This window comes from Anastrepha ludens, chromosome 5, assembly GCF_028408465.1.
Source record: "Anastrepha ludens isolate Willacy chromosome 5, idAnaLude1.1, whole genome shotgun sequence".
In the NCBI taxonomy this organism is placed as follows: Eukaryota; Metazoa; Arthropoda; class Insecta; order Diptera; family Tephritidae; genus Anastrepha; species Anastrepha ludens.
Window position 1 is genome coordinate 12,986,767 of NC_071501.1, and position 25,650 is coordinate 13,012,416.

The window sequence follows — 25,650 nt, forward strand, 5'->3', positions numbered from 1 at the left end:
AAGAAGCCCTAGGCAACAAAACCGACGCAAGCAAAAACGATACTAACAACAATAACCGCAACAATAATTATATGCATGCTTTAATGGAATTTTGATGAGTAAAAGTTTTGTTCTGTGCGTGCGTGAGTTGGATCGACTTTAATGTATCTACTTTTCGACGCTGCAAGTAGGCGTTGCAGGCGCTTTGCGTATATGTTGACACCAAAGTGTTTGCTCCGCAGACGAATAACTATAACTATAAAAAAAAGGTCTAGTTCACAACTAGTACGGTTTAGTCAAGTGTCAGTGATGTCGCACGTAGGGGTATTTATTCCCAAAGTGTAGGCAGGGATGCGGGCGAAAAGTAATTATTGATTTATTTTATTATAAATTTAATTATTCATTTATTTATTTATTTATTTCTTAAAATATATTCAAAAGGTTAAGTTTCGAAAGCCGGTGTTGATTTTGAATAAAATAAAATTTGTTTAGGAAATTATTATCATTTCTCTTTATTATGATAATATTGGTATGACTCAATTAGGTATGAAACAAAATATCGGCCAAATGGCCACCTCGGCGGCACACCTCCATCCGATGGTTCAAATTTTCGATGACGCTGAGGCATAATTGAGGTTCTATGCCGTTAATGTGCCGAATTATCTTATCCTTTAGCTCTTGAATTGTTGCTGGTTTATCGACGTACACCGTTTCTTTCAAATAACCCCAAAGAAAGAAGCCCAACGGTGTCAAATCTCATGATGTTGGCGGCCAATTAACATCGCCGCGACGTGAGATTATTCGGCCATCAAATTTTTCGCGCTAAAGAGCCATTGTTTCGTTAGCTGTGTGACAAGTGGCCCCGCCTTGTGAAACCAAATATCGTCCACATCCATATCTTCCAATTCGGGCCATAAAAAGGTCGTTATCATCTCACGATAGCGAACACTATTCACAGTAACTGCCTGACCGGCCTCATTTTGGAAAAATACCGTCCCAATGATGCCACCGGCCCATAAACCGCACCAAACAGTCACTCTTTGTGGGTGCATTGGTTTTTCGGGAATCACTTTTGGATTATCATTCGCCCAAATGCGGCAATTCTGCTTATTGACGAATCCACTGAGGTGAAAATGTGCCTCATCACTGAAGATGATTTTCTTCGAAAATTGGTCATTCACTGTTGCCATTTCCTGCCACCATTCTGACCATTGACGACGCTTTAAATGGTCAAGAGGCCTTATTTCTTGAGTCAATTGAACCTTGTAAGCCTGTAAATGCAAGTCTTTGTGCATAATGTTCATCAACGACGAGCGTGAGAGGTGCAATTGTTGGGCATGACGACGAGTTGAGATGGACGGCTCTTCAACCACATTATCGCGAACAGCAGCAATATTTTCTGCAGTACGAGCTGTACGAGCATGCACAGGTATTTTCACATCTCCTACAGACCCGGTTTGCTCAAACTTTTGCACAATTTTTCCGATTGTACGCACATTTGGACGATAAAATTGACCGAAAAAATCACGAAGTGCGCGATATGCATTTTGATTTGAACGCCCGTTTTCATAATGAGCCTTAATAACTTCAACGCGTTGTTTGATTGTATACCTTTCTATGGTTCAAATTGAGTTAGCCTGGAATTGAAAAATATTAAATGAAATGCAGAAAAAAACTTGACGTTTCTTCATCGATCTAGCATTTGATGAATTAGAAGCAGAAGTTCTTACTCGATAGAATGCAAAAACATCATGATTTCGGAGGCTTCTAGATGGAATACTAAAACAAAATAATTCCTTCCACTTCTGATGCAGTAAGTTGCCGGTACGAGTTGGATTGAAATATCTTGCCAACATTTGAAAAAAATTTCAAAATAAAATGGAAACATCTGTTCACCTGTACCAAGTATCGAACCTACAATATCCCAAAGTTATGTCCCATCGATTTGAAATTTCAAGACTAAAACTTGTTTTTCTCTTAGATATAATTTTCAATACTACTTCGGCACTGTCCGAACTATCGAAAAAGATATGCAACGATGGTCAATTGATACTTCCCAGAGCATAACTTTGTAACATTTCCAATTTGCTGGCGAATATCGAAAGAAGAAGGAGCACAAATATGTCCTCTTGCGAAATTCACTATAAGTGGAGCAGTTCGCTACTAAGTAGTGTCTTTCTTTACACTGCAAGCATGAGCCGCCACATGGATATGCATGCGTATCTATATGTATAAAGGTACTTTAGTCCGCCAATGAACGTTTATGTCCTTATTTGTGTATGAATGCATGCCTAATGGCATTAAGTTTAGCCAATATTTATGGGCATTTGGCAGTTCGGATTTCTGCCAATAGCCAAACTAAACGTATATTAATAAATACATTTGAAATGCACATATAAACACATGTATAAATATTTTAGCGCACATAGAGGTACATATGTACGAGGGTTGCCTTTTATATTTTGCGCCTAATAATGAAAATACAGTAAAATAATAAGGGCTATCGCTTCATTGTTTTTCTAAATTTTGTCCTTGGAGTCAATACACTTTTGCATTCGCTTGAACTGAATTTCAAAGCCATTCTGCCACTCAGAAGTGGATATCACCAAAACGAGCTGTTTAAAGGCTTCAACAGCTTCTTCAGGCGTTGAAAAGTTGGTCACGCATTTTATCTTTTGATTTTTGGGAACAAAATGAAATCATTAGGTACCAGATCTGAATGTGTAAGGCTGTAAGGCGCATGAAACATTGCTTACGAAATAAATTTCTTTCATTAATGGTTATTATAAGCCAGTCGCAACTTGGCTCTTCTGAAATAGCGCATTGTGGGGCAAAAGATGAAAAGAAGAAAACTTCGCTTTTTTTTGTGGTATATTTTAGTTTTTCTACAAGTAGAGCAGAGTATTTTCCAACAATTTTGGCACTATTTCCTTTAACCAATAGGATGCCCTTTGCGTCCCTATAAACTAGTAGCCGTCATCTTTCCATCAGATTGTATTGCCTTAAACTTCATAGGCCGTCGATAACGTCGCATTTTATTTTTAATATTCGTGAACACAAAGAAATTATTAGACGCCTTCTTATGGCTTATGACCCATTAATTCGATTTTTGAGTGCGCAAATACTCTCTTGTGAGCCGAGACTTGAGAGCTCACACTGCGTTGGTGAAATATGCTTCATCTTCGGCGGTTAGTTGTCTTCTTTCTTTTTTTGCTTCTCGGAAAATTTCTGTCAAACTAATGATTGTGTATCACTCAGATTTGCTTTGGCTTAAGTTTCTGTATTGGTACAGTTCCGACCAGATTTTGCAAAAAACCAGGCGTCCATTTGCTTTGAGGTGCTTTTGCAAACAACGTTTGCTGAATTAAGCTCGTCTTAGAACACTGATACAGTGGATTCCTATTTTACTCGAGGTTCGTATGCATATATTTAAGACTCGAACCTGTTACGATGTCATGGGGTGCTTTGAACCACCGCAGCTGAATTTCTTTAACATTTCTTTACACTAAGCAACAAGAGTTCTTTTTTTTGGGCATTTGTCAAATTATGCGGTATCCCACAAATGTCCGAGGATGCCTCTATCTCGCGATATTTCACATGACGATCTTGCGCTCGTAATCAATTGACGCGCATCATCGATTGTTTCTGGTACAACAACCGTTTTTGGACAGCCGTCACAAAATTCATTCTGCAAGGATCTAAGGTTACGTTTGAGTTCGTTTCACAGTGACTAAGTGTGGTGCGTCAGCGCTTAAAATCGAAATAAGTTTATAAATGCACTCCTGTCTCGATAATTCTCTTAAAAAATCTTAATGAATCATCTTACGAAAATTTTCACTTTAGGCCGAAACGTATTTTTCAACTCACTGAAAAAGGAACAAACAAAGCTCGTAAGGGGAAACGTTATATATAAGTTTATGCAGAAAAATGCCGTACTTTTCGAAATAAAATTTCGAATTACAGTTTCTCACATGCAGTGCAGCAAAGGCGAAAAATATCAAAGGTAACCCGCGTATAAAGAAATACAAATATATCAGTTAATGTAAACAGATATTGTATTAAATTGACACAATCGCTTAATGTTCATATCGGTGCATACTTGTGCGTGTATGTGCCTTAGGGTGTTCAAAAAAAACTCATAATTAAAAAAAAAATGTTAACTATTTTATATAGAAAAAAATAAAGAAAAGTTAAAAAAATTAAAAAAACAAGATTTTACCTCTTCTTTCTATTTTGTATAGAAACTCTGAAAGTCCCCTAACAAAAAAAAAATTTAAATTAAAAAAAAATTGTTTAATAAAAAAAAAAAATTGTATCTCTTATATTTATATATAATTTATAAAACAGAAAATATAGAAATCTGAATGACCCTTAAAATCAAAAAAAAATATATCAGATTGAAAATAAAACCAAAAGATTTCATCTCTTGTTTTTATTCTCTATAGAAACTCTGAAAGCCCCCTACAAAAAAAAAATTAATAAAAAAAAATTTTAAATAAAAAAAATATTTTATCTCTTCTTTCTGTTTTATATAATCAAAAACAAAAAAAAAACAAATTCAAAATAAAACAAAAGTATTTAATCTCTTGTTTTTATTATCTATAGAAACTCTGAAAGCCCCCTAAAATAAAAAAAAAATTACAATCTAAAAAAAAATTGTTTTTTTGTTTCTATTTTGTATAGAAACTCTAAAAGCCTCGTAAAATACAAAACAAAATTTAAAAATTACAAAAAATTTTTATCTATTCTTACTATTTTGTATAGAATCTCTGAAATCCCCCTAAAATAAAAAAAAAAGTTTAAATTAAAAAAAAAAAGATTTTATCGTTTCTTTCTATTTAATATAGAAGTCTAAAAGTCTCTTAAAATTACAAAACAAAAGTTAAAAATTAAAAAAAATTTGCATCTGTTCTTACTATTTTGTATACATAGAATCTCTGAAAGCCCCCTAAAATCAAAAAAAAAAAGTTAAAATTAAAAAAAAAAAATTGTATCGCTTGTTTCTATTTTGTATACAAACTTTAAATGGCTCTTAAAATTAAAAAACAAAATTAAAAATTAAAAAAAAGTTTCATCTATTGTTACTATTTTGTATAGAAAAAAAGATTTATCGCTTGTTTCTATTTTATATATTGTAGAAACTCTAAGAGTCTCTTAAAATCAAAAAACAAAAGGTAAAAATTAAAAAAAAATGTTAATCTGTTCTTACTATTTTGTATACATAGAATCTCTGAAAGCCCCCTAAAATTAAAAAAAAAGTTAAAATTAAAAAGGACTTTATCTTTTCCTTCTATTTTATATAGAAACTCTCAAAACCCCCGAAAATCTAAAACAACGTTAAGAATTAAAAAATAAAGATGTTTTCTCTTCTTTCTATTTAGTATAGAAACTTTGAAGACTCCCTAAAATCAAAACACAAAGTTAAAAATTAAAAAAAAAACCATCTATTCATTAGATTTTGTATAGAAACTCTGAAAGCCCCCTAAAATAAAAAAAAAATTATAAATTAAAAAAAAATATTTAGCTCCTTTTTTTAATAAAGCATGGAGTACATTTTTTTTTTTGCATATGTGTAGAAAAATGAATGGGGGAGATTAAATAACATCGAGCTATAAACATTTTTTACCACATTTACGGAAGAGTGCATTTTTCCCATGGAAATTCGGCATGAAGAAATACAATAAAAATCATGTTTTTTCAGGCACCCTAATGTGCATGTGCTTGTATAGCTGTATGCCAAGTACGCATATATTGACGCCTACATACGTTTGCACTTGTATACTTGTGTAATAATTATACCTAAGCAGATAACATATTCGTTAAACATTTCCGGTGTATGATATACTTAGATGCCCATTATTAATGCACATACATACATACTTAAGTAGTTCATTGTTCATTCACTAAATTCGTTATTATATTACACGTATGTATGTGTGTGCATATTAAGTAGCTCAGAGCTTAATTTTGCATATAACCCTACGTACGAAGGAAGCTTTAAAATAGACTTTGGGCTCTTGGGCATCATGAATCGAGGATTGGAGAAATTCGCATGTTCTATGAAGTTCAGTTGAACAGACCATGAAAAATTCTTCCACCATTTATAGTACATCTCTTAAAAGAAAAAAATGAAAGTTTCGTTTTCTTTTACTTATTTTTCCCTTTACCCAATTGATCATTCGTTTTGTTTTTCCTAGCGCTAGTTTACATCACTTAGAAGTACCCAGTGAAGGCTGGTTCAGACTTCGATATCTTTATGCGGTGCGCTATGCCAATGTGGCTGTAAAACTCAAACAGCCTGTCGTTGCATTATCTGCAATATTCGCCAACATGCAAAGATACTCTGCATAATCATTTTTTCGTATACTCCAAGAGCCATGTCATTGGATTTTTTCCACGTCTAAGCTTCTGCGCCACAAATTAGGATAAGTAGGAGGAGGGATTGGACTTTTGTTTGTCCAATGTAGCACTTTTTTGCAAGTTATATTTTTAGGGCTAGTTCACTGGGGTGGCAGCCCTTCGGGAAAAGCCCGAGTCATTCCGGTAACGTAGAACCGGCTGCCATGGGAATGCACCTGGGACCATTGGGAGTAGGATTTCTCACAAGGGTTTTCAATTTGTCCTTGGCCACTCTCATCATCCCTGACAAGTGGAAAGAAGGGAGAGTGGTCCCACTACTTAAACCTGGGAAACCCGCCAACCAAGAGGAGTCTTATCGTCCAATAACACTCCTTTCCCCGGTAATGAAGACACTTGAAGCCCCTACTCCCACTCTTCACGAAACACCTGGCCCCAGCCCCACATCAGCACGGTTTTCGATGAGGGCATAGCACCACCACTGCACTCACCGCCAGAAACGCCCGGATAAACCGCGGGCTTAACCAAAACCGCCCCTGCGAGAGGACTGTCCTAGTAGCGCTGGACCTGAAGAAGGCTTTCGATACAGTCAGCCATTCCACGCTACTAGATAATGTTTATCAGACGACACTCCCGCCAAGGCTGAAAAGGTGGTCCGCAAACTATCTAAGCGGTCGTCACTCGTCAGTGATTTTTCGAGACCAAATATCAAAGCAGAGGAAGATTAAGCAAGGTGTACCGCAGGGTGGTGCTGTTCAACTTCTACATCTCGAAGCTCCCCCCAACCACCTGAGGGACGACTGCACGATAATGGCGTCGGGCAAGGACATCGATGGCTTGTGCTCCAAAGTGAACAGCTATCTCACCGACTCGCTTTTTCACTGCGAGGAATCTCCAACTTTCCCCCGCTAAATCCACGGCGACCCTTTTTACCACCTGGACAAAGGAGGTCAAACTGTCCCTCAAGTCGATGACATACCAATTCCAACGGTAAACAATCCCAAAATTTTGGGTGTAACCTTCGACCGTTTGCTCTCCTTCTCAGCGTACACAACCACAATTGCCGCTAAAGTCCAAAATCGCAACAAGGTCCTCAAATCGCTTGCCGGCAGCACTTGGGGCAAAGGCAAAGAACTGTGGCTATCGACATTAAGGGGCCTTGCGGATAATCACGGGAGCTCCGTGGTATATAAAGAACGCGAACATTCACAGAGATATTTGCATACCTCGTATAGCCGATGAAATAGTACGGTTGAGCAAAAAATACCTACAAAAGCTAGAAGACCATCCCAATAAACTAGCGCGAAATCTACTTTTAGATGAAGGTCACACACGATTGAAAAAAGAGACATCTTCAAGTCTGCACTATCTTAAGTATCTCATCTCACACGAGAGTCCGTCCACAGCTTCTTCCAACCACATCTATCACATTCGAAAAAAAAACAAAAAACAACAACATTTTCACAATCGACATGAGGGACAACGGAAGCTTTAAGGGAGCCTGAAACTAGGCCTTTCCAGCTCCCAACTATGAAGAATTGGAGATTCGCAACCGATTTTATCATATATGTAAATATATATTCATTTGAGCAAATAATTCGTTTCTTAGCACTGGCAAGGAAACATATTACTCTAGTATATAAGATTTGTAAACTTATTGTTAGTTTCTTATACAAGAAAGATTCAATAAATAAAGAAAAATGGAAAAAAAAAAATTTAAGGGAATTGGTTGGCCGGTTCTAAACTATAATGCGCCTGTCTGGTCGCCTAGAACCAGTGGCACGCAGTGGATAAAGCTACAGACATGTCAAAATATTGACATTCAGACAGCGACCGGTTGCCTTCTGATGTCCCCTATTCAACACCTTTACAATGAGGCACAAATTCTCCCAGTAATGGAGCACAACAGACTTCTTAGCAAGCAGTTCCTGCTAGGGTGCTGCTGCAGGTTTCACTCTTGCATACACCTGCTTGAACCAGAGTCGCCTCCTAGGCACGTCAGAAGACACCTTTTAAACTATGCCGACGAGATCCAGGACAACAATTCGAACTTTAATTCATGGATTTTAGCCGTGGTCAAAATGCTCTTGTGACACGGTTCGTTGCCCTGATGAAAAAAAAAAATTTCTTTTGCAAAGTAGGTCTGTTTTATCGAATTTTTTCCTTCAGCTCTTCTTAAAGGTTACAACAATGTTCAGAATTTATTGTTTTACCAGCTTGCCAGTAATCCACAAACGAATTTCCTCCCGCATCTCAGAAAACGGATGCTAACACCTTCTCAGTCTATTTCTGGACACAAACACATTTCGGAGCCGAAGACCCAGGTTCACACCACTCTTTAGCCTCTTGTTTTGGTTTCGGATAACGGCAATAGACCCAAGTCTCATCCCTCGTGATGAATCTATGCACAAACTCCACTTCATCCTTTCGAAAACGCGCTAAATATTCCTGAGAAAGTCGCATTCGAATGTGTTTTTGTTCCATTGTTAGCGAATGCGGCATCCATTCAGCACACAGCTATCTGGAACTCAATACTTCAATCAAAATGTTGCTTGCACTGCCCAATGAGATTTCTAAGGCTTCTACTAAATCTCTTTCACTCACTCGACGATTTTCCTATGCGATATCCTCTATTTTTTCTACGATTTCTGGCGCTTTTGCAGTTTTTGGACGTCCTTCAATAATATTTATCGATAATAATAAGATTATTTTAAAATGTAATTAAAAACTTGGGTATCAAAAACCCCCTTTTTAATTTTAAAATAGTATATGAAATAAATTGCATTATTTTCCTTTTTCATTTCAGGGATTTACTATCCTTTATTGCTTTGTTATAAAAGCGGAGAGCAGTTTGCGTGCCCCACCCAGCAGCAATAACAGCAGCAGTGGGACGCTTAAGAAGAAGCTCAGCTCGAGTAAAACCAGCTTGGATGAAAACTACTGCACGGGGTCCATAAATAGTCCGCTTAGCTGTAAGTGTCATAATAAAAATAATGCGGGTATTTCATGGCGAATCTAGTGTAATAAAGGTGGCATCGGTAAATCAGCTGATTTGTTTTTTTTTCGCCGTGTACATGTGGTTGTCAGCCCAGAATGAAACAAGGCGATTTCATTTTTTGGTTCCTTTTTTGCTTTGACAATCAAACCTACCAAACATTGTTGTTGGTCTAAGGCCGCCACAAAATGAAAAAAGTTTCAATTGAAAGGAGTTTCCTTTAAAATTCGCTGAACAATTTTTATTGCGCTATTATTTCCGGAAATTTATTTTGTGCGCAAAATGGCTCATAAATAATCATCCAATTTTGTATTTAAAATATGATTTATGTTTTAAAAAATGATTTTGAGTGCTGGAAGTACCTTTACGCGCTCCATAGCTTGTCTATTCTCGTACACAGCAGCTGCTTAGTTCACAAGTGTCAAATAGGAATGGCGTACAACGCCATTTGCAAAAATTACAAATCTTTCGATTGGGTGATTAATTTTGCCCCACCTCGTATATGCACAGTCAGTCAAAAAAGTTGTGGCACAATCATTGTTTTTTATTTCAATATTTACAAGATTTCTCATGCTAAATTTTTATGAAAATGTGCTTTTTAATTTAATAGAAGCCGCATAAATCGAAGTTTTATACTTTGCTCAAAATTAAAAAAATTTCATGAAATTTCAAGCAGCGTTTCTAATTTTTACTAAGAATATTTAAACATTTTTGGGATTGCATTTTTATAGCTCATTCAATTTTAGCGTAACAAACAACAACTTTGAAAACTCTCAATATTCCCGTTGGCTTTTAATACTTTTTCTGCTGTTAGTCTCTGCGTTCTCTTTCCTTCAGACTTTTAAGTGTTGTAAAAAGTTCGAAATTTTTATTATTAATTTTAAGGAATTTTTTAATGCTTTCGTTGTAATATATACTATATATTTTGTTGTTATATAAACTACATTTTTATATAAAATTAACGAATAAAAAAATCGGCATGTGGAACATTACAAATATTGTAAAGAAACTCACTGTACCAAAACTCCTTTGACTCACTTACATACATACATATATGCTACCCTATCTTTCGTTTTCCATACCGTTTCCCATTTTCCCAATCCACTTGACCGAAATCTATTTTAAAAATTGTATGGCTCCGTATAAATTACTTTTCATTTCATATTTGCTAACTTTTCACCTCAACTATACAGTTTACTCCAGCCATGAAAAGGAGAAGGAAAACGAAAGCGGTGCGCCCTTAACAACGCTATTGGCGGCACCAGCACCACAACCGTTGGAAATCTCCAATGGCGTACAACTGCCACTCACAATTATACCCACCGCACAACAGCGCTGCCCACTGCTGCCCACATCAGCATCGACGGTGGGCAGTGGCGTTAAAACGTTCCTGAATGCAGCGAGTCTGGATCGCAAACTGTCGCCGCATGTCGGTTGTCTGCAAGAGACGACTGCCGCGGCGATGACCTCACCCGCAACGAGATGCTGTAACATTTTAGGTAGTGGCAGTGGCAGCGGGAATGCCAACAGTGCTACTGCCACCATAACTTCAACAGGTGTGGTAGGCGGTGGAGTTGTAGTGACGAGTGGCGGCATGGGTTACTATGATGCCTATGGCGCTGGTATGGCACTCGGCAGCATGACGGGCAGCTTGAATAGGCGACAGCTACATGGCTCAGCCGCAACGACCGAATTTGTCGGTTTGGAAACTTTGGATATACTGCAAGGTGTGGCACCACCAGGTATGTGTACTTTTCAAAAAGAACTTCTAATTTCTAACTGTGTTAACATTTATGTAAATTACGTATCAAATGGTGCGAGAAAATTTTCATCAATTTCCTGAATATTTATGTAACTTGTGTATGCAGATACGAGGGGTGCTTTTATATTTCGGGATTTGGCAACCCTGGATTGCAATCTGGCAACTGACAGCTCTATCGCAAAGTTTGACATTTTTTGGCTTTTACGTACTCAGATCGTTTTGAAATGCCAGCGCTATTTGTGTTGTTTACAGTAACTTAAAAGATTCATCTCGGTCCAAAAATGGAATTAAATCGTGGACATTTTCGTGCGATTATTTTTTACAACTTTCGACGTGGATTAACTCAGCAACATTGCATGGATGAACTTAATTCATTCTTTGGCGATGAAGCTCCATCAAGGACCAGTGTTTATCGATGGTATGGTGAATTCAATCGTGGTCGTAGTTCACTCCAAGACGAATTTCGTGAAGGTCGTCCAAAATCAGTTGTTGTTCCGAAAACCATTGATGCTGTGCGCGAACTGATATTGTAAGATCGTCATGTGACCTATCGTGAGATTTAGACAATCTTAAACAGCATACATTCAATATTGCATAAACATTTGACTGTCAAAAAAAATTGTTTGCGTTGGATCCCACACAATTTGTCAATCGCTCAAAAAAAGGCTCGTGTCGATTGGTCGAAGGAAATGCTCAAAAAATACGATCGCGGGGCTTCGAAATACATCTATGACATCGTGACCTGTGATGAATTTTGGATTTACGCGTATGAGTCCGAAAGTAAACAGCAGTCGACTGTATGGGTGTTTCAAGGTGAGCCAAATCCAACAAAAGTTGTTCGCGCACGAAGCACTTCCAAGCAAATGGTCGCCTGTTTTTTCGGAAAAAACTGGACATGTCGCAACCGTACCACTAGAATAACGCAGAACAGTAAATTCTGAGTGGTACACAACCATTTGTTTGCCAGATGTCTTCCAAGAAATTAGGAAAACCAATCGCCAAAGACGGATCACTCTTCACCAGGGCAATGCGAGCTCCCACACATCGGCTCAAACAACTGCATTTTTGAGCACCCAAAACATCGAATTAATAGGTTATCCGCCGTATAGTCCTGTCTTGGTACCGAATAACTTCTTTTTATTCCCGTACGTAAAAAACAAACTGAGAGGTCAACGTTTTTCGGCACCTGAAGAAGCGGCTGCGGCATTCAGAATGCATGTTTTGGAGGTACCTCATTCAGAGTGGCAAAAGTGTTTTGACAATTGGTTGAAACGCATGCAAAAGTGTATAGATCTTCATGGAGAATATTTTGAAAAACAATAAAGTGATTTTCGATGATTAAAATTTGTTTTTGTTCTCTAATCCCGACATATAAAAGGCACCCCTCGTATGTGTATGTGCAGCTCTTCCTGATGTAGACTCATTGAGGATTATAATCCTGAATTATTAAGCCATGAAATGAATGAAATAAATACCTTAATGTTGAACTCCAAAGAAGGCAATAAGGCGGAGTTTGTGCAGAAAGCTCCCGGAACGAATATTCCTTTACCCACTGTGCTTACCCTGTAGGAAAAGCTGGGCCCCTTGTATTGTAGTAAGATCGGAAAAATAATTATGGTTCAATTTTACTTCGTTCGGAGCATTATTTTGAAAAGAAAATACATATAATAGCATTTAAAGCTTGCCCCAGTGCTGCCCCGAATGTCATTTTGCACTTACTTCCCAGCGACTTTTACGTTATTTCCATAGCTGCTCAAAGTGCATTGAGGTTAAAGGAGGCTCTCCTCTGGGGCAATCTCTCCAAGGACAGGGTGGCATTTTTGGACAGTTAACACCGGATTTCTCTGAGCTTCTAACAGATATCTCTCTCAGCAAACTCGAGTTTGAGGGAAGTGTCAGGGCAATCTTTCCAAGTAGGTAGGGTTGGAACGAGGGAAAAATCTGTACCGAGGTGAAAATCTGTACCAAGGGGAAAATCTGTAAAATATCGTTCTTCGGACTTGCATCCTCGATGGCAAACAACATTAGACCCAATAATTCATCAAATTTATTTTCTATTACTATAGATTGAGCTATATGCCATGTTTCAACACACCCCAAAGTGGGTTAAGGTACTACTCTGAGTTTCCTGTTAAATAGATCTTGAAAAACAGCTTTTATGCAATTTTATTTTATTTAAAAAGAGTATTTTTAAACTTTCTTCAATTCGTTGAGAATCCAATTTGAATTGGTCACATTGTTATTAGTTGCGAACTAGTTTCAAACTACTTGTCTCCCAAGTTAAAATTTTTTCTATAATATACATAGTTGTTTCATCCTCACCCTCGTTTAAAATAGTGCCTATGCATGTGAGTTACCTACGAGATGCATCTTGAGAAACGGTTTTTTATACAATTTCATTTTATTTAATATAGCATAATTTGAAACTCTGCTCAATTCGTTGAAAATTCACCTACGACCAAGCCAATTTGAATTGGTCAAATTGTTACTAGTTACAAACTAGTTGCAAACTAGTTGTCTCACAAGTTAAAATTTTTCCTATAGTATAAAACACCTGCTACCTAGTCACTCAGAATTGGTCAAATTGGTACTAGTTGCAAACTAGTTACGAACTGGTTGTCTCACAAGTTGAGATTTTTCCTATAGTATACATAGTTGTTTTATCCTCACCCTCGTTTATAAAAGTGCCTATATATGTGAGCACGGTTCAAGAGCAGCAGCAGCAAAAAATCTCTATTTAAAATTGCAAATCCCTTAATTCCTTTTAAGGATAACGGCAAATGTTCTACTCAAATATTTATACCAACCAAGCAAAAAATACACAAACTTTACCTTTGATAACAATAATATAACAGCCACTTCTGCAATAATAATAACCATACAAATAAACAGCAAAGAGAACAGCAACAAAAAAATGCTAAAATGGGGCAAAGGGCGCGTCGAGCAAACACAGGCATGAAGCCAACCAAACGTAGCTCAACAATAATTTGGCAGCTACCAAGCGCCATCATCTTTTCTTCGGTCGCTACTCAAATTGCAGCTCACCTTTCGTTTTGCCCAGCTAATTTTAGTTTGACTCCTTATTACTGGCTTCATACAGACAGTCGAAAAAATCTCAGTGCTGAACGTTTCGGGGTTTGGGCTACTAAATATTTGTAGTATATAATGGGTGGCTCATTGCGACTGCCTGTTCGGATTTTTGCGCCATTTTTATCACATTTTTTGTTTTCCAATAGTATAGCTTTGTTTTTTTGGGCAGCTTTTACGTGTGACCGTTGAGGTTAAGTCACTGATAATCCCACATAGGGAATCCACTGCCGAATTGATGGCCGTTAGATTTTTTACTTTACGGACTTTGTATCACTTAAATACTTTATTTGTAGCTCATGAACTGAAAGCGCTTTGCAGTTATTTCGGAGTGAGAATTAAGGAAATGGTTAGTGAAGAAATTAAAGTGAGATTTTGGATAGAAATGGATAAAAAAATTAATATTTAAAAAGTATCGATTGATCGATTAAAAATTCAAAAGTTGAATCGATTAATATTGATAATCGATAAAAAATTTACCATTTTCATTATACTTAATAGACTTGGGTTCAGCTTTTTCTACAAAAATGAATAAAAAAATTAATCTTCAAAAAGTATCGATTGATCGATTAGTAATTGAAAAGTAATGAATCGATTAATATTGATAATCGGTAAAAAATTTACCTTTTTGATTAGGCTTAATAGACTTAGGCTCAGTTTTTTCTACAAAAATTAACAAAAAAATTAGTCTTTAAAAATTATCGATTGATCGATTAATAATTCAAAAGTGATAAATCGATTAATATTGATAATCGATAAAAAAATTACCTTTTTGATTAGGCTTAATAGACTAAGGCTCAGTTTTTTTACAACAATAAGCCAACACCGATAAATCCATGATCATGGATAATAATCGATTAAAAATGGCTTTATATGGTATAAATTAATAGATTTGGAATACATTTTTTCTAACTTGACTTAGAAATTGATTTGGTGCTTCGGTATAGAACTAGAAATAGGAGCAGCATGCATGAGCGCATAACCTACCTACGAGTTTGAATATGAGAGTACCTGAGAGTCTGAATACAAGTTTTCCTTACGAATTTACTTATGTACAGCAATCAGCCAGAACCCCAATTACCCTGAATTGAAAGAGTTTTTTCTTTTATTTTTGGAATGGTGTGTAAAGCAACTGAAGTAGCGTTTTCAATAACCTATTAAAAATCGATGCAAAAATTAATCGTTAGTAAGGAATAACGATATCAGAAGCGATAAATCGATTAAAACGGATAATCGATAAAAAAACAATTTTATTTGATAAGTTTAAAAGATTACGAGCAAGTTTTTTCTACGAAAATCCACCGAAAAGATTAGTTTGGTACTCTTAATTTACTATTTTCCGTCCAATTCTTCAGATGTAGATATAATTCGAGGCCGAAATCGGTTAAGAGGTTATCGCACCAATTATGAATAAGAAGAAAAAGTACCTACGATACAGTTGACTCAGTGTATGAGTTTTCTTTATGCGTTTGAGTGTGAATTTAAAATATTTTTTCAATGAACTTTCTCCGTCAAAAACGGAAAATTTCGACAAAACGGCCAACGAGAGGTAGTCATTTATTGCCTATTATGCTTCGATCGGAAAGAGTATCGATGTCTTCTGCACTCCTTATAATTTTTAGAATTTATTATTGTCTGATTTTAAAACAAGCGCTCTTAATGAAACACCCTACACATGAAGTGAAGGCAACGTGCACGCATCCAATTCTGTTTTTGAGTACCCCAAATATAGATTGCCACCTACTCATACATCTCTTTGGCTTGACCGGATGTAACCACTGACCGAAATGAAAGAAATATTATATTACAATACATATTTAGGTATAAATATTATTACTCATTTATACAAGTTATTGGCAGGATGAGCGACTGGCGAGCATAAATATTTTAGGGGCCAAGCTACTTACTGAATGGAAGACTACTTTGTGTCATGCAAAATTAGAAGAAAAAAAGAAATCTTCTAAAAAACTGACACAAAAACTATTAATAAACTCAAATAACATAAAAATTATTGTATAGTACGGCGGTAATAAATAATTTTCTTGGAATACATTTATGCGGGCCTATTTTAACTGGCAGAGCCCAACTGCGAGTAAAAGGAAATCATTCATTACACTTCTGCCCCCAAAGCAACTTTGATGGTTAGATTAGATTGACCTGGCTTGCTGAAAGCCATCACATAGACCTATTAGTATTACCAGATGGAGCTAGACGGTTTTTACACGCAAATTTTAAAATGTCTGCCTGAACTACTAACAATACACATGTATATTTAGAGATATTTCCATAAATATATTACATACTTGCGTGTCTTTGAAAAAAACAAATATTTTGAATTTCTCAATTTTGTTTCAGGAGGGTTATAATATTTGGTAATAAATACTCTAAGCCACCTGGGTTATACAGAGCGTTCGATGGCAGAATTACGAATTGAAAAACTAAAATAAAAAATAAAAAATCTCTAATAATAAAACTTTATTTCAATAACTATTACAAAGAATACCAGTGCATAGTTTATTTAAAAAAAATCCTCTAAATGCTGACCGCTATTTCGGACATATCCTTGAAATCTGGTATCCGTACTCCCTGGCACTCACTCGAGATTTGATGTCAGGATGCCATTGTGGTGGGTTAGGATAGATGGCTTCCCTTGCCCACTAAAAAAAATGTTCAAATTTAATCCGTGGGGGTAGCATACAGGGGGAGGGGGGAATGGAGAAAGAAAAGAACCAGACAGGTGGAAAAAGGAAGAAGCAGCTTTGAATTAGAAGATGACGACCAACAGCGGCTATTTACTTTCATATTAAAAGCTACTGATGAATTTCACCAGGTCTGTGATATTTAAACCCGCAATATCCTTTGCCCAACGGGAGCAGGGCAGCTGAGAAAAAGGTGCTCGTCCTCCAAACAGCTTCTCCAAAAGGACTTGAAACAATCCCAAGTCCGGTAAGGATGCCTACCAAATTCGAAAGCTGCGGTTTTGTTAACCTTAGTAGTTCTCTCGAGCGCCCCGCTTTAGCCTAGCACTCGCTGAGTTGACGCGAGTCCCATCTTTCCAAGAGTATAACAGGTTCTCAAGAGAACCCCAGTCCTCTCGTTCAGCGATGAAATCATATCCAGGGTTCCCTGTCTAGCCAGCTCATCAGTCCAGCAATTTCCGTCTCAGCCCTAATTGCCGCTTGGCTGTCGAAGTAGATATTTACTTCATTTATAGTAATTGCAGAATGTATTTCTGCCATAAAAAAGCACCTCATAAAAAATATCTACCGTTTGTAGTCGGGTAGGTCCGTCCGTTCGTGGAACAACATCAAGGCGCACGCCACAAATAGGAGGAGGAGTTCGGCCAAACCCCCAAGCAGGGTGTACGCCCCAATTACATGTATATAGTAATTGTAGAAGTAAGCAACCAATTCACTGCTTCACTAATTGCGGCTCTTTCCCCTTGGAAAACACTACAGTGGTCCGGAAGCCTAAATTTGAGCTTGATAGGCAGCTTCTCGCAGAATACTCCCCCACCAACTCTTCTGTCCAACTTTGAGCCATCCCACAATATGTTTGCCTCGAAGTCTTGCACCCCGCCCACCCCTCCTTTGAGGGAATGTGAATGGAAAAAGTTCCGATCAGACCTAGCGTGGGTGTACAATGATCCAGCACCACGGGGATGAACACAAAGCTTTTAAGTATAATAGAGTTTATGTCATTAACCTCACTACCGGTATTTTCTTTTAGATCTCAGATGGTAACTGCGTTTGTTTCATAGAGAGACTTTACTTTTAAGGTACCCCCGCAGATAAAAATCCGTAAAGGGTAAGAAGGAGCCACCAGGTGGTTTATCAGTTTGTTAGTGAAAAAATCACGCAGTACCGCCATGTTCTCGCTGGCCGTGTGCGGCTTGGTGCCATCTTCCTGAATCCATGTATGTGTTTTGAAGTATTTTCGCTCATTATTTGTAGAAAGTAATCGTTCAGCATAACCCAATGAGAGGCACTTGCCACATAAATTGCTGCCCCTCGACGATTCCAAAAAATATGGTTCAATTGTTCCACTGCTTGACGATGCGCACCAAAAGCAGTATGCTAGACTACCAAGTTTCATGCTTAGCTATGGTGAAAAAGAAAATTATGAGGGGAACTTCGCCTGCCACGTCGTATATGTGTATTCGGCAGCCGAATTCTGCACGATTTTTTCACATATATTCACACACTCGCCCAATCAGTCGGCACTCAGATGGCTATGAACTGTCATTGGTTAATTTTTTTCGTATATCACTAACACAATCTTGTTTTTGCGTAAACAAACTGCTTCGTGACCACAGGTGACGTCAGCCCGTCAGCAGATTCTGTCAAATTCCCTCAGAGCCGAATAAAAGTCTTCTAAGTAGCGCGCCTTTGAAATATATTCACCATGCAACAAAACGCCACTTTGGGACTGTGAAATGGCTTTTGATGACATTTTTATTTAAATTCAAATGGGCTTCATCACTCCAAAAATATTGTTTACCATACGAAATCACTCCAACATTGTTTCGCAGAAATTTTTACGCATATTTTAATCGTTATGCTTAAGCGCTTGGATGATTGGAATTTTGAAGGGGTGAAGTCTAAGATTCTTTTTCAATATTTCATGACCAATATTTCATATTTTTTTGAATTGTCCTGCGCCCTGACTGACGTAGATTGTCATGCAAATTTGTAGTGACGACTTTAATATATTTATTTGTTCTCGATGTCCGGCTGTGGCCGGGTAGGCAGCTGTTTGCCAACGAAGTTGTGGTTTAGAATCTTTGCACCCAAGAATGAAACAAATCTTCACTTTTGGCATAACGGAAATGTTGAATATTGTGAAGTGAACAAAATCTACGGCGAGCAGTTGCACACAGGGCCGTGGAGAGAGTATTCGGGCCCCGGGGGAAACTTGAGATGCGGGCCCCTTCAATTTTTTTTTATTTATCAAAATGCATATTATGTTATAGTGATATAACATTTAAACATTGAAACATTGAAACACTCTTTGATAAAATTTTTGATAGAATTAATTATGAAATCTTGATTAAAATGAATTTTAGAAAACTCTTCAGCAGATCTGAAATAAAAAACACAGCTGAAAAAAGTTAAAATTTTTTATTCATTTTGTGAGCCTTACAAATATTTGAAAATGACTTCCACGATGCTTAGAATTTTGCTTTTCTTGCTTTAGTTGCGGCAAAAGCTCTTATAATATCATCGAAGTCGAGTTTTCTTCCTAACTCAGATTCCAAATACAAAGTTGCCAATCCTGTTACTCGACTCTGAGTTGAACAAGAACGATGGTAGTCTTTGATCCTTGATAAAGCGCTGAACGACCTTTCGGCGCCGGCAACCGATACTGGCAGGGTGCAGAATATTAAAAAATGGAATTACAAAAACAAAATAAAAAAAAGAATAAAAAAATCAAAAATTTGTAGTCTGTAAAAAGTATTAGTGCTATCTCTACATTTAATTCTTTATCAACGTAAGGACAAATTGCTTTAAAGAATAACTACGTTTCAAAATTGGTCTTCATTTAAAATACAACTATCTAAATTTATTCTAATCATCACTATAATTATTAATTACCTTATAAATCAGTAGCATAAAATGTTCCATTTTAATAAGAGCTCAATAACATACACCTTTGTATCACCATATTATATTTATTCTTCGTAATCGTGATCATAACATTCGATATGGTGACACCAAAAAAAGTCTGTGACGGAACTCTGGTAGAAGTATTATTTACTATATTTTTTTAAGCAGGAAATTTCTTGGAATTACCCTCGAGTCCGGGCCCCTCTGAAAACTCCGGGCCCGGGGGAAAAAGTGCCCGATCCCCCCCCCCCTCTCGACGGGCCTGGTTGCACACGAATGATTTGCCTTGCCTTGCCTTTGCCGCTTCGATTTCGAAAGCACGTAGTTCACCCCTAGACTGCGACATCATGGCTAAATAAAACTCACAAATGGCGAAGCTAACGCGGTCTCCTCCACGCTCATACGTCCAACGTTTAGAAAGAAACTAAAAAACCATCAATAATTAGTTAGTAGTCTTAAAAAATACCCAATTCACAGATACGATTTTTTTTAGTTTAAAAAAAAATTCCTAGAAGTCCTTTTTCATGGGCATATAACTTTGTAAAAGTCTACATTAATACTATTGTATTTTATGCTAAGTTTTTATCACCCACTATATTAATTAGTTTTCCCAATGCAGCTAAATACTTTTCATTCCATTAAAATATTCTTCCTTTTTCGCTTTCAGATACCATAATTGGCATTTGCAGTAGCACTCTTCCAGCAGGTATGTCATATCATCAACTTCAGCATCATACCTTACCGCGACATCATTCAGCAGCACTGCAGCAACAGCATCCACTAAGTGTAGCTGCCCAGCAACATGTTGCGCAACATCACAATGCCTATATGGACGCAACTATGTTGCCAACCACGATTGTTTCCATTAGCAGCGGCTTGCCGCTACAAACTACAATGAATTATGCCAAAAGCTGTGGAGGAGACACGGCAACACCAACGCCACCGCTCCCACAAGCGCCACCGACCACACTCACCAGCATCATCAGTACCACAACGGCAACAACGCAAACACCAAAGGCACAAAAGCGTGTTACCATCATGGAACCGACCACACACACCTTTGATCCGCTGTTGCCCACAATGGTTGCCGTTTCCGGTGTATCAGCTACAACAGCGCATCATCGGCTTGCAACGGCCACACCAACGCCTATAATCACCATTTCCAGCAATACAACATCGACTACCAGTAGTGCAGGTGGTGCAAGTGGTGTTGCGAGCAACATTACGGCGAACGAACCAGCACAGGTTGTCAGTGAAAATTTAACTGCGGGAGATAACTCATCACCCGAAGATGAAAATTCGATAACTGGTATGTTGGATCGTATAACGCATGATCTCGATTATTTGTTGAATCGCACCAATGAGTTGCCGCCGTCAGAGTCACCGAGTGATGCTGAAGTGGCGGCACCGCTGGCAACGGTGACGACTGTAATGACGACACCGACGACTACTGCAGCAGTCACAGCGGTGGCTATCAGCCAGGATACTGTGGAAAAGTTGTAAAGAACAAACTGAAATGTCTGTAGATCTAAAATGTGTATAAATGAGACCTAATTTAAGGGTGTTTAGCCATTACTAAGCATTTTGTTCCTGTGACATTTTTTGAGTATTTACTGTACAGTAGGTATTGGTATAAATTTATATTAATTGTAGAATGTTTAGATAAATAGATAAAATTAAGTTGTAATGGTTGTCTGTATAAATCATAATTAATACTATTTATATAATCTTAACGATCTTTATAGATGCCTGTGTTTATAAATAAATTAAAAAAAAAAGCTCAAAGCATACAGCTAACGAATTTATTGTAAATACAAAAAATATGTTAAAATGTAAAGTAAGTGCATGAAGAAAAGATAAATGTTTAAGGGCATTGCAAATAAAACTTCGTGTATATAATTCTTTAGCAATTTGTTAAGCATTTCAGTGTACTTTAAGGCTAGCACTAACTTTACTGCCGTGAAATTTCGCCCTTGGTTTGTTGTGAAGTGGTGCTAGCAACATTGATTATCAAATGAGAGGGCACGTCAAATTTATGAAGAAGCAATTGACAATTTTTGACAAGAAAAGTGTTTTTAAACAAATTACTTTTAAATACTTTAAATAGGGGGGTGAAAAAATGTTGCTAGCATGTTGCGCGATGTTTTCACGGCGTGAACTAACTACTACAATTTGTATGGATTTTGACAGTCATTTCACGTAAAATGCGAACTTAGTACTATTCTTTAGATTTGAAAATAAAAAAACTTAATTTTTGGAATTTTCAAATGTAGATAGTGACACGAGAAAGAAATGACTGGCGCGCTTTGTTAAACTCGCCCAAAATCGCGTAAGCGATTATCGCGCCAATAAAGAAGAAGAAGAAGATAGTAGCAAAAGTGACGTCCTAAAATATTTTTGAGAAATTTCAAACTTTAAAGTTTTCATAGCAAAATAAATCCTAGAATAAAACTTAAAAAATGTTAAACACGTTTTCCTCAAAATTTCGCTTTTCCAAATCCCCGAATGGCCTAAACCGATTTTAAATAATCTTAATGTGTTGCATTCATTAACATCCCGTGAGAATTCTACATGAATCCAAAAGTAAAAAAAGAGTGGCAAGAAAATACTGAAAACTGATCAATTTATTTCCCTTATCCAACTCGATTGGAGAATATAGGTTCTGCTGGATGTTGTTTTTTAAAACCCAAAAATATTGTTTAAGAAAAACACAATTGATTTTTGCATACTTTTAGCCCACTTACCCCTTACGCTCAAACAAAATACATCAGAGTCTAATTGATTAGGTTATCTCATCGGCCAGTGGCCATCTTGATCTGAGTGGTCGGCTAGCAAAATACTTAAGAAAACGAAATGAACCAACTTATAATGGTTCACTCTTTAATTACGAAATTCGGCTTATCTTTACCGGGTGATGTGAAACGAATTTCTTACTCAATATTAGTCATGGAAACTCAAAACCAAAGCAAAACTCTTCACTTCTGTGAACGAGATTTCGTGGTTGTTAGATAGTCTGGCACTTTTCTCACGGTATTTAGAGTTTTGTTGCTAGTCACTACGATTCATCAGCGTTCACAATGCTTGTGTTCGATAACAAAATTAGCCATCACCAACACCAGTCATCAATCAAAATCGAGAGCGTAAGCGAAAATTTCCTCCCAAGAAGGAGAAAACGCAGAAAATGGTAGCAAGTTTGCAAATTTGACGTGCAAAAAAAAAAAAAAAACAGCCGACAGAAGACATATCAGCTGAGTTGGTTTACAAATTTTTATGTTGTCCAAAAATTTTCTCTTAAATGTACTTTATACACTCACATTTTTTTCTAGTTTCATTTTTTTTTTTTCGACCTACAAACAGCTTAAAAGGCGAGATTCCAGAAAAAATAAATTTGTTTATTTACAAAAAATTCTTCAAATTATATGCCTTCATGACTCCTTCATGACTGATAATTTTTGCTGGCTAAAATTTCTTCAGCGTCTCGCTTGCAGCGAACTGTCACTTTGCTCTCTCAAGTTTTGAATGATTATTATTCCGGGATGATAGATGACAAGATTTGGTCATCCGAAGCCAACTTGTCAGAGAAACTTTGACTGTTACATCTTACAGAATAGGAAAACGTTGGCATTAATCGGGATTATCGAATTAGATCAGAATTATCTCAGGAATTAAGTGCAACTAATCGGATTGACAATTGGAATTCATTCTCATCATTTAAGCGGATTTGGGGGATTTCCTATAACAACATTGTGGAACACGACAGCCAATATCTATTGTGAATGAAAAAGAATGAAACTTTTACAGAGAAGAACAAGAAGGACTGGATGCAATGCTAGTTTCCACTAACTCGTTCGAAATTACATTAATTATTTTGATTTTTCGCAGCAGTTTTAGAACTTGCTATTTAAGATTTTGTTCAACTAAATAATTATTCCTTAGTATCAGGGCAACTAATACCCGAATTTGTTACATGCGGCCCATGTTTTACTGACAAAACTATCTGTAAGGATGGCTCTTAAATCGTGACTGTTTTATTCATCATTGTCTACATTTACATTTCAGTTAGGAATTCATTTTAAAGTATATTTACATATTTAGATAAAAGAGAGTAACAGTAAGCTAAGATAATAATTTAGCTACATCGCAGGGATGTATTTGGGATGTAACTACTTGAATAGGTCATTGGATTTATGACCTTACATATCCAATAAGCAAATCAGCTATTCACTAATCCGCGTAACAATTGTCTGTCACTCTACAATTTTAATCAGAAATAACTGTGCTGGTAATCCCGAATAATGCCGCCGATTGTCTAGGCTATTCGGGAATTTTATTAATTTTATTAAATTCTCAATAGTTTACGGTTTGAAGGGAAATATTATACTTTTGAAAATAAATTATAAAATTTAGAAAGAAATCCTCTTTCCCATTGGTTATTAATCCATTTCAAAATGAGAAAAAATCCTGTCCTTTCTTTCTCATAACAACCCGCCTTCGACATGTCATCATTGCCTTGGTCGATATGTTTTAACTCTACTCGCTTGACAAAAAATGTTTATGTGAAAGCCTATGAAAAGCCTCATTAAATTGGACGAACTCGCTACACTCAATGCTGTCAAGTTTTTTCCATGATATTTGACATGAACCAAAAACTCAAGATCTCGTAATAAAAACATCATAAAAAGGTATTTTCTTTTCTGACAGTGCAATCACTTTCTTGACACCACGTGTTTGATGTTTCCAAGAACTACAAATTATACAATCAGCCGAAAATGAAGCAATCGTGTTTGCTCATCGCATGCATCCTAGAACTGGAGCTGAAAATGACAACGTTTAAGTCCACTAATATACTTGCACTCTCGCTCATAAGCATTTCTTCATATTCTAAGTATTGAGAAACCTGAAATGGTAGTCTTGAGTAGGTTAGGTCGGTATGGTTGCCCAAGGAATGAGCACATTTGGACGAAGAAAAAATGGATTCGTCCTTTGTGATGCCATTATGAAGGAGGTGAGGTGAAAGAGAAAAACCAATGGGATACAGGGAGAGGGCGGGGAGAGAGGTGGTGCTGGGATGGTTAGGAGAGTAGATTTAGAGTATCTGGATTACGAACGATGAATATGCTGCGATAGCGTCAACCTCTTTGTGCTGCTAATGAAATTCATCAGATTTTCAGCAGGAGTAGCAAAGAAGTAAGAGCCAAGATGCCTGGATCCTAGCCCCGCCAGAGCAGAGCAGCTAAGGAGAAGGTGCTGAGATGATTCCACCTCATCCTCCATACATCCAGCGCAAAAAGGACTCGAGGTGATTCCAAGTCTCATAGCATGCATTCCTCGCGCACAGTGACCTGCGAGAAAACTCACGAGATTCGAAAGCTGATATTTTGTCAACCTCAGAAGCTCGCCCGTGGCCAGAAGGATTTCGCGACCTTACAAGTTTGTGAACTTCTCCAACGCTCGCTGACTTGGCGCGGTGCCCATCTTTCCAGGAGCAGACCGCAGGTAGTCAGGGATCTCCCTCCACTGTGACCAGGAACCCAGATGAGGCTTATATCAAATAATTCAGACGCAGTCGAACGTGAGGCCAGGCATTCCCTAACCAATTTCGAATGCACCGTCACTGACCCGAGAGCCCTTATTGCCGCTTGGCTGTCGGAGTAAATATTTACTTTCCTGACTGTTAGTATGATTGTGAGCAGCCAATCAGCTGCCTCCTTGATTGCGGCTGCCTCTGCCTGGAACTCACTGCAGTGGTCCGGTAACCTGAATTTGAGTCTGATGGGGAGCTCCTCGCAAAACGTTCCTCCGACAACCTTTCTTTCCAACTTCGAGCCATCCGTGAACAGGTTCACCAGGCCCTGCCCCAAAGT

At 37.3% G+C, this 25,650-nt stretch overlaps 1 protein-coding gene across 1 annotated transcript in view; it reads left to right on the forward strand.

Moving 5' to 3' along the window:
* LOC128863581 (uncharacterized) overlaps positions 1–21,289 on the forward strand; it is a 294,071-nt gene extending 272,782 nt beyond the window's left edge. Inside the window, exons 17-19 of the mRNA XM_054102812.1 lie at positions 9,143–9,308; positions 10,525–11,073; positions 20,454–21,289. Coding sequence (XP_053958787.1) covers positions 9,143–9,308; positions 10,525–11,073; positions 20,454–21,289 — 1,551 coding nt within the window. The remainder of the gene's footprint in view (positions 1–9,142; positions 9,309–10,524; positions 11,074–20,453) is intronic.
* Positions 21,290–25,650: the final 4,361 nt, after the last annotated feature.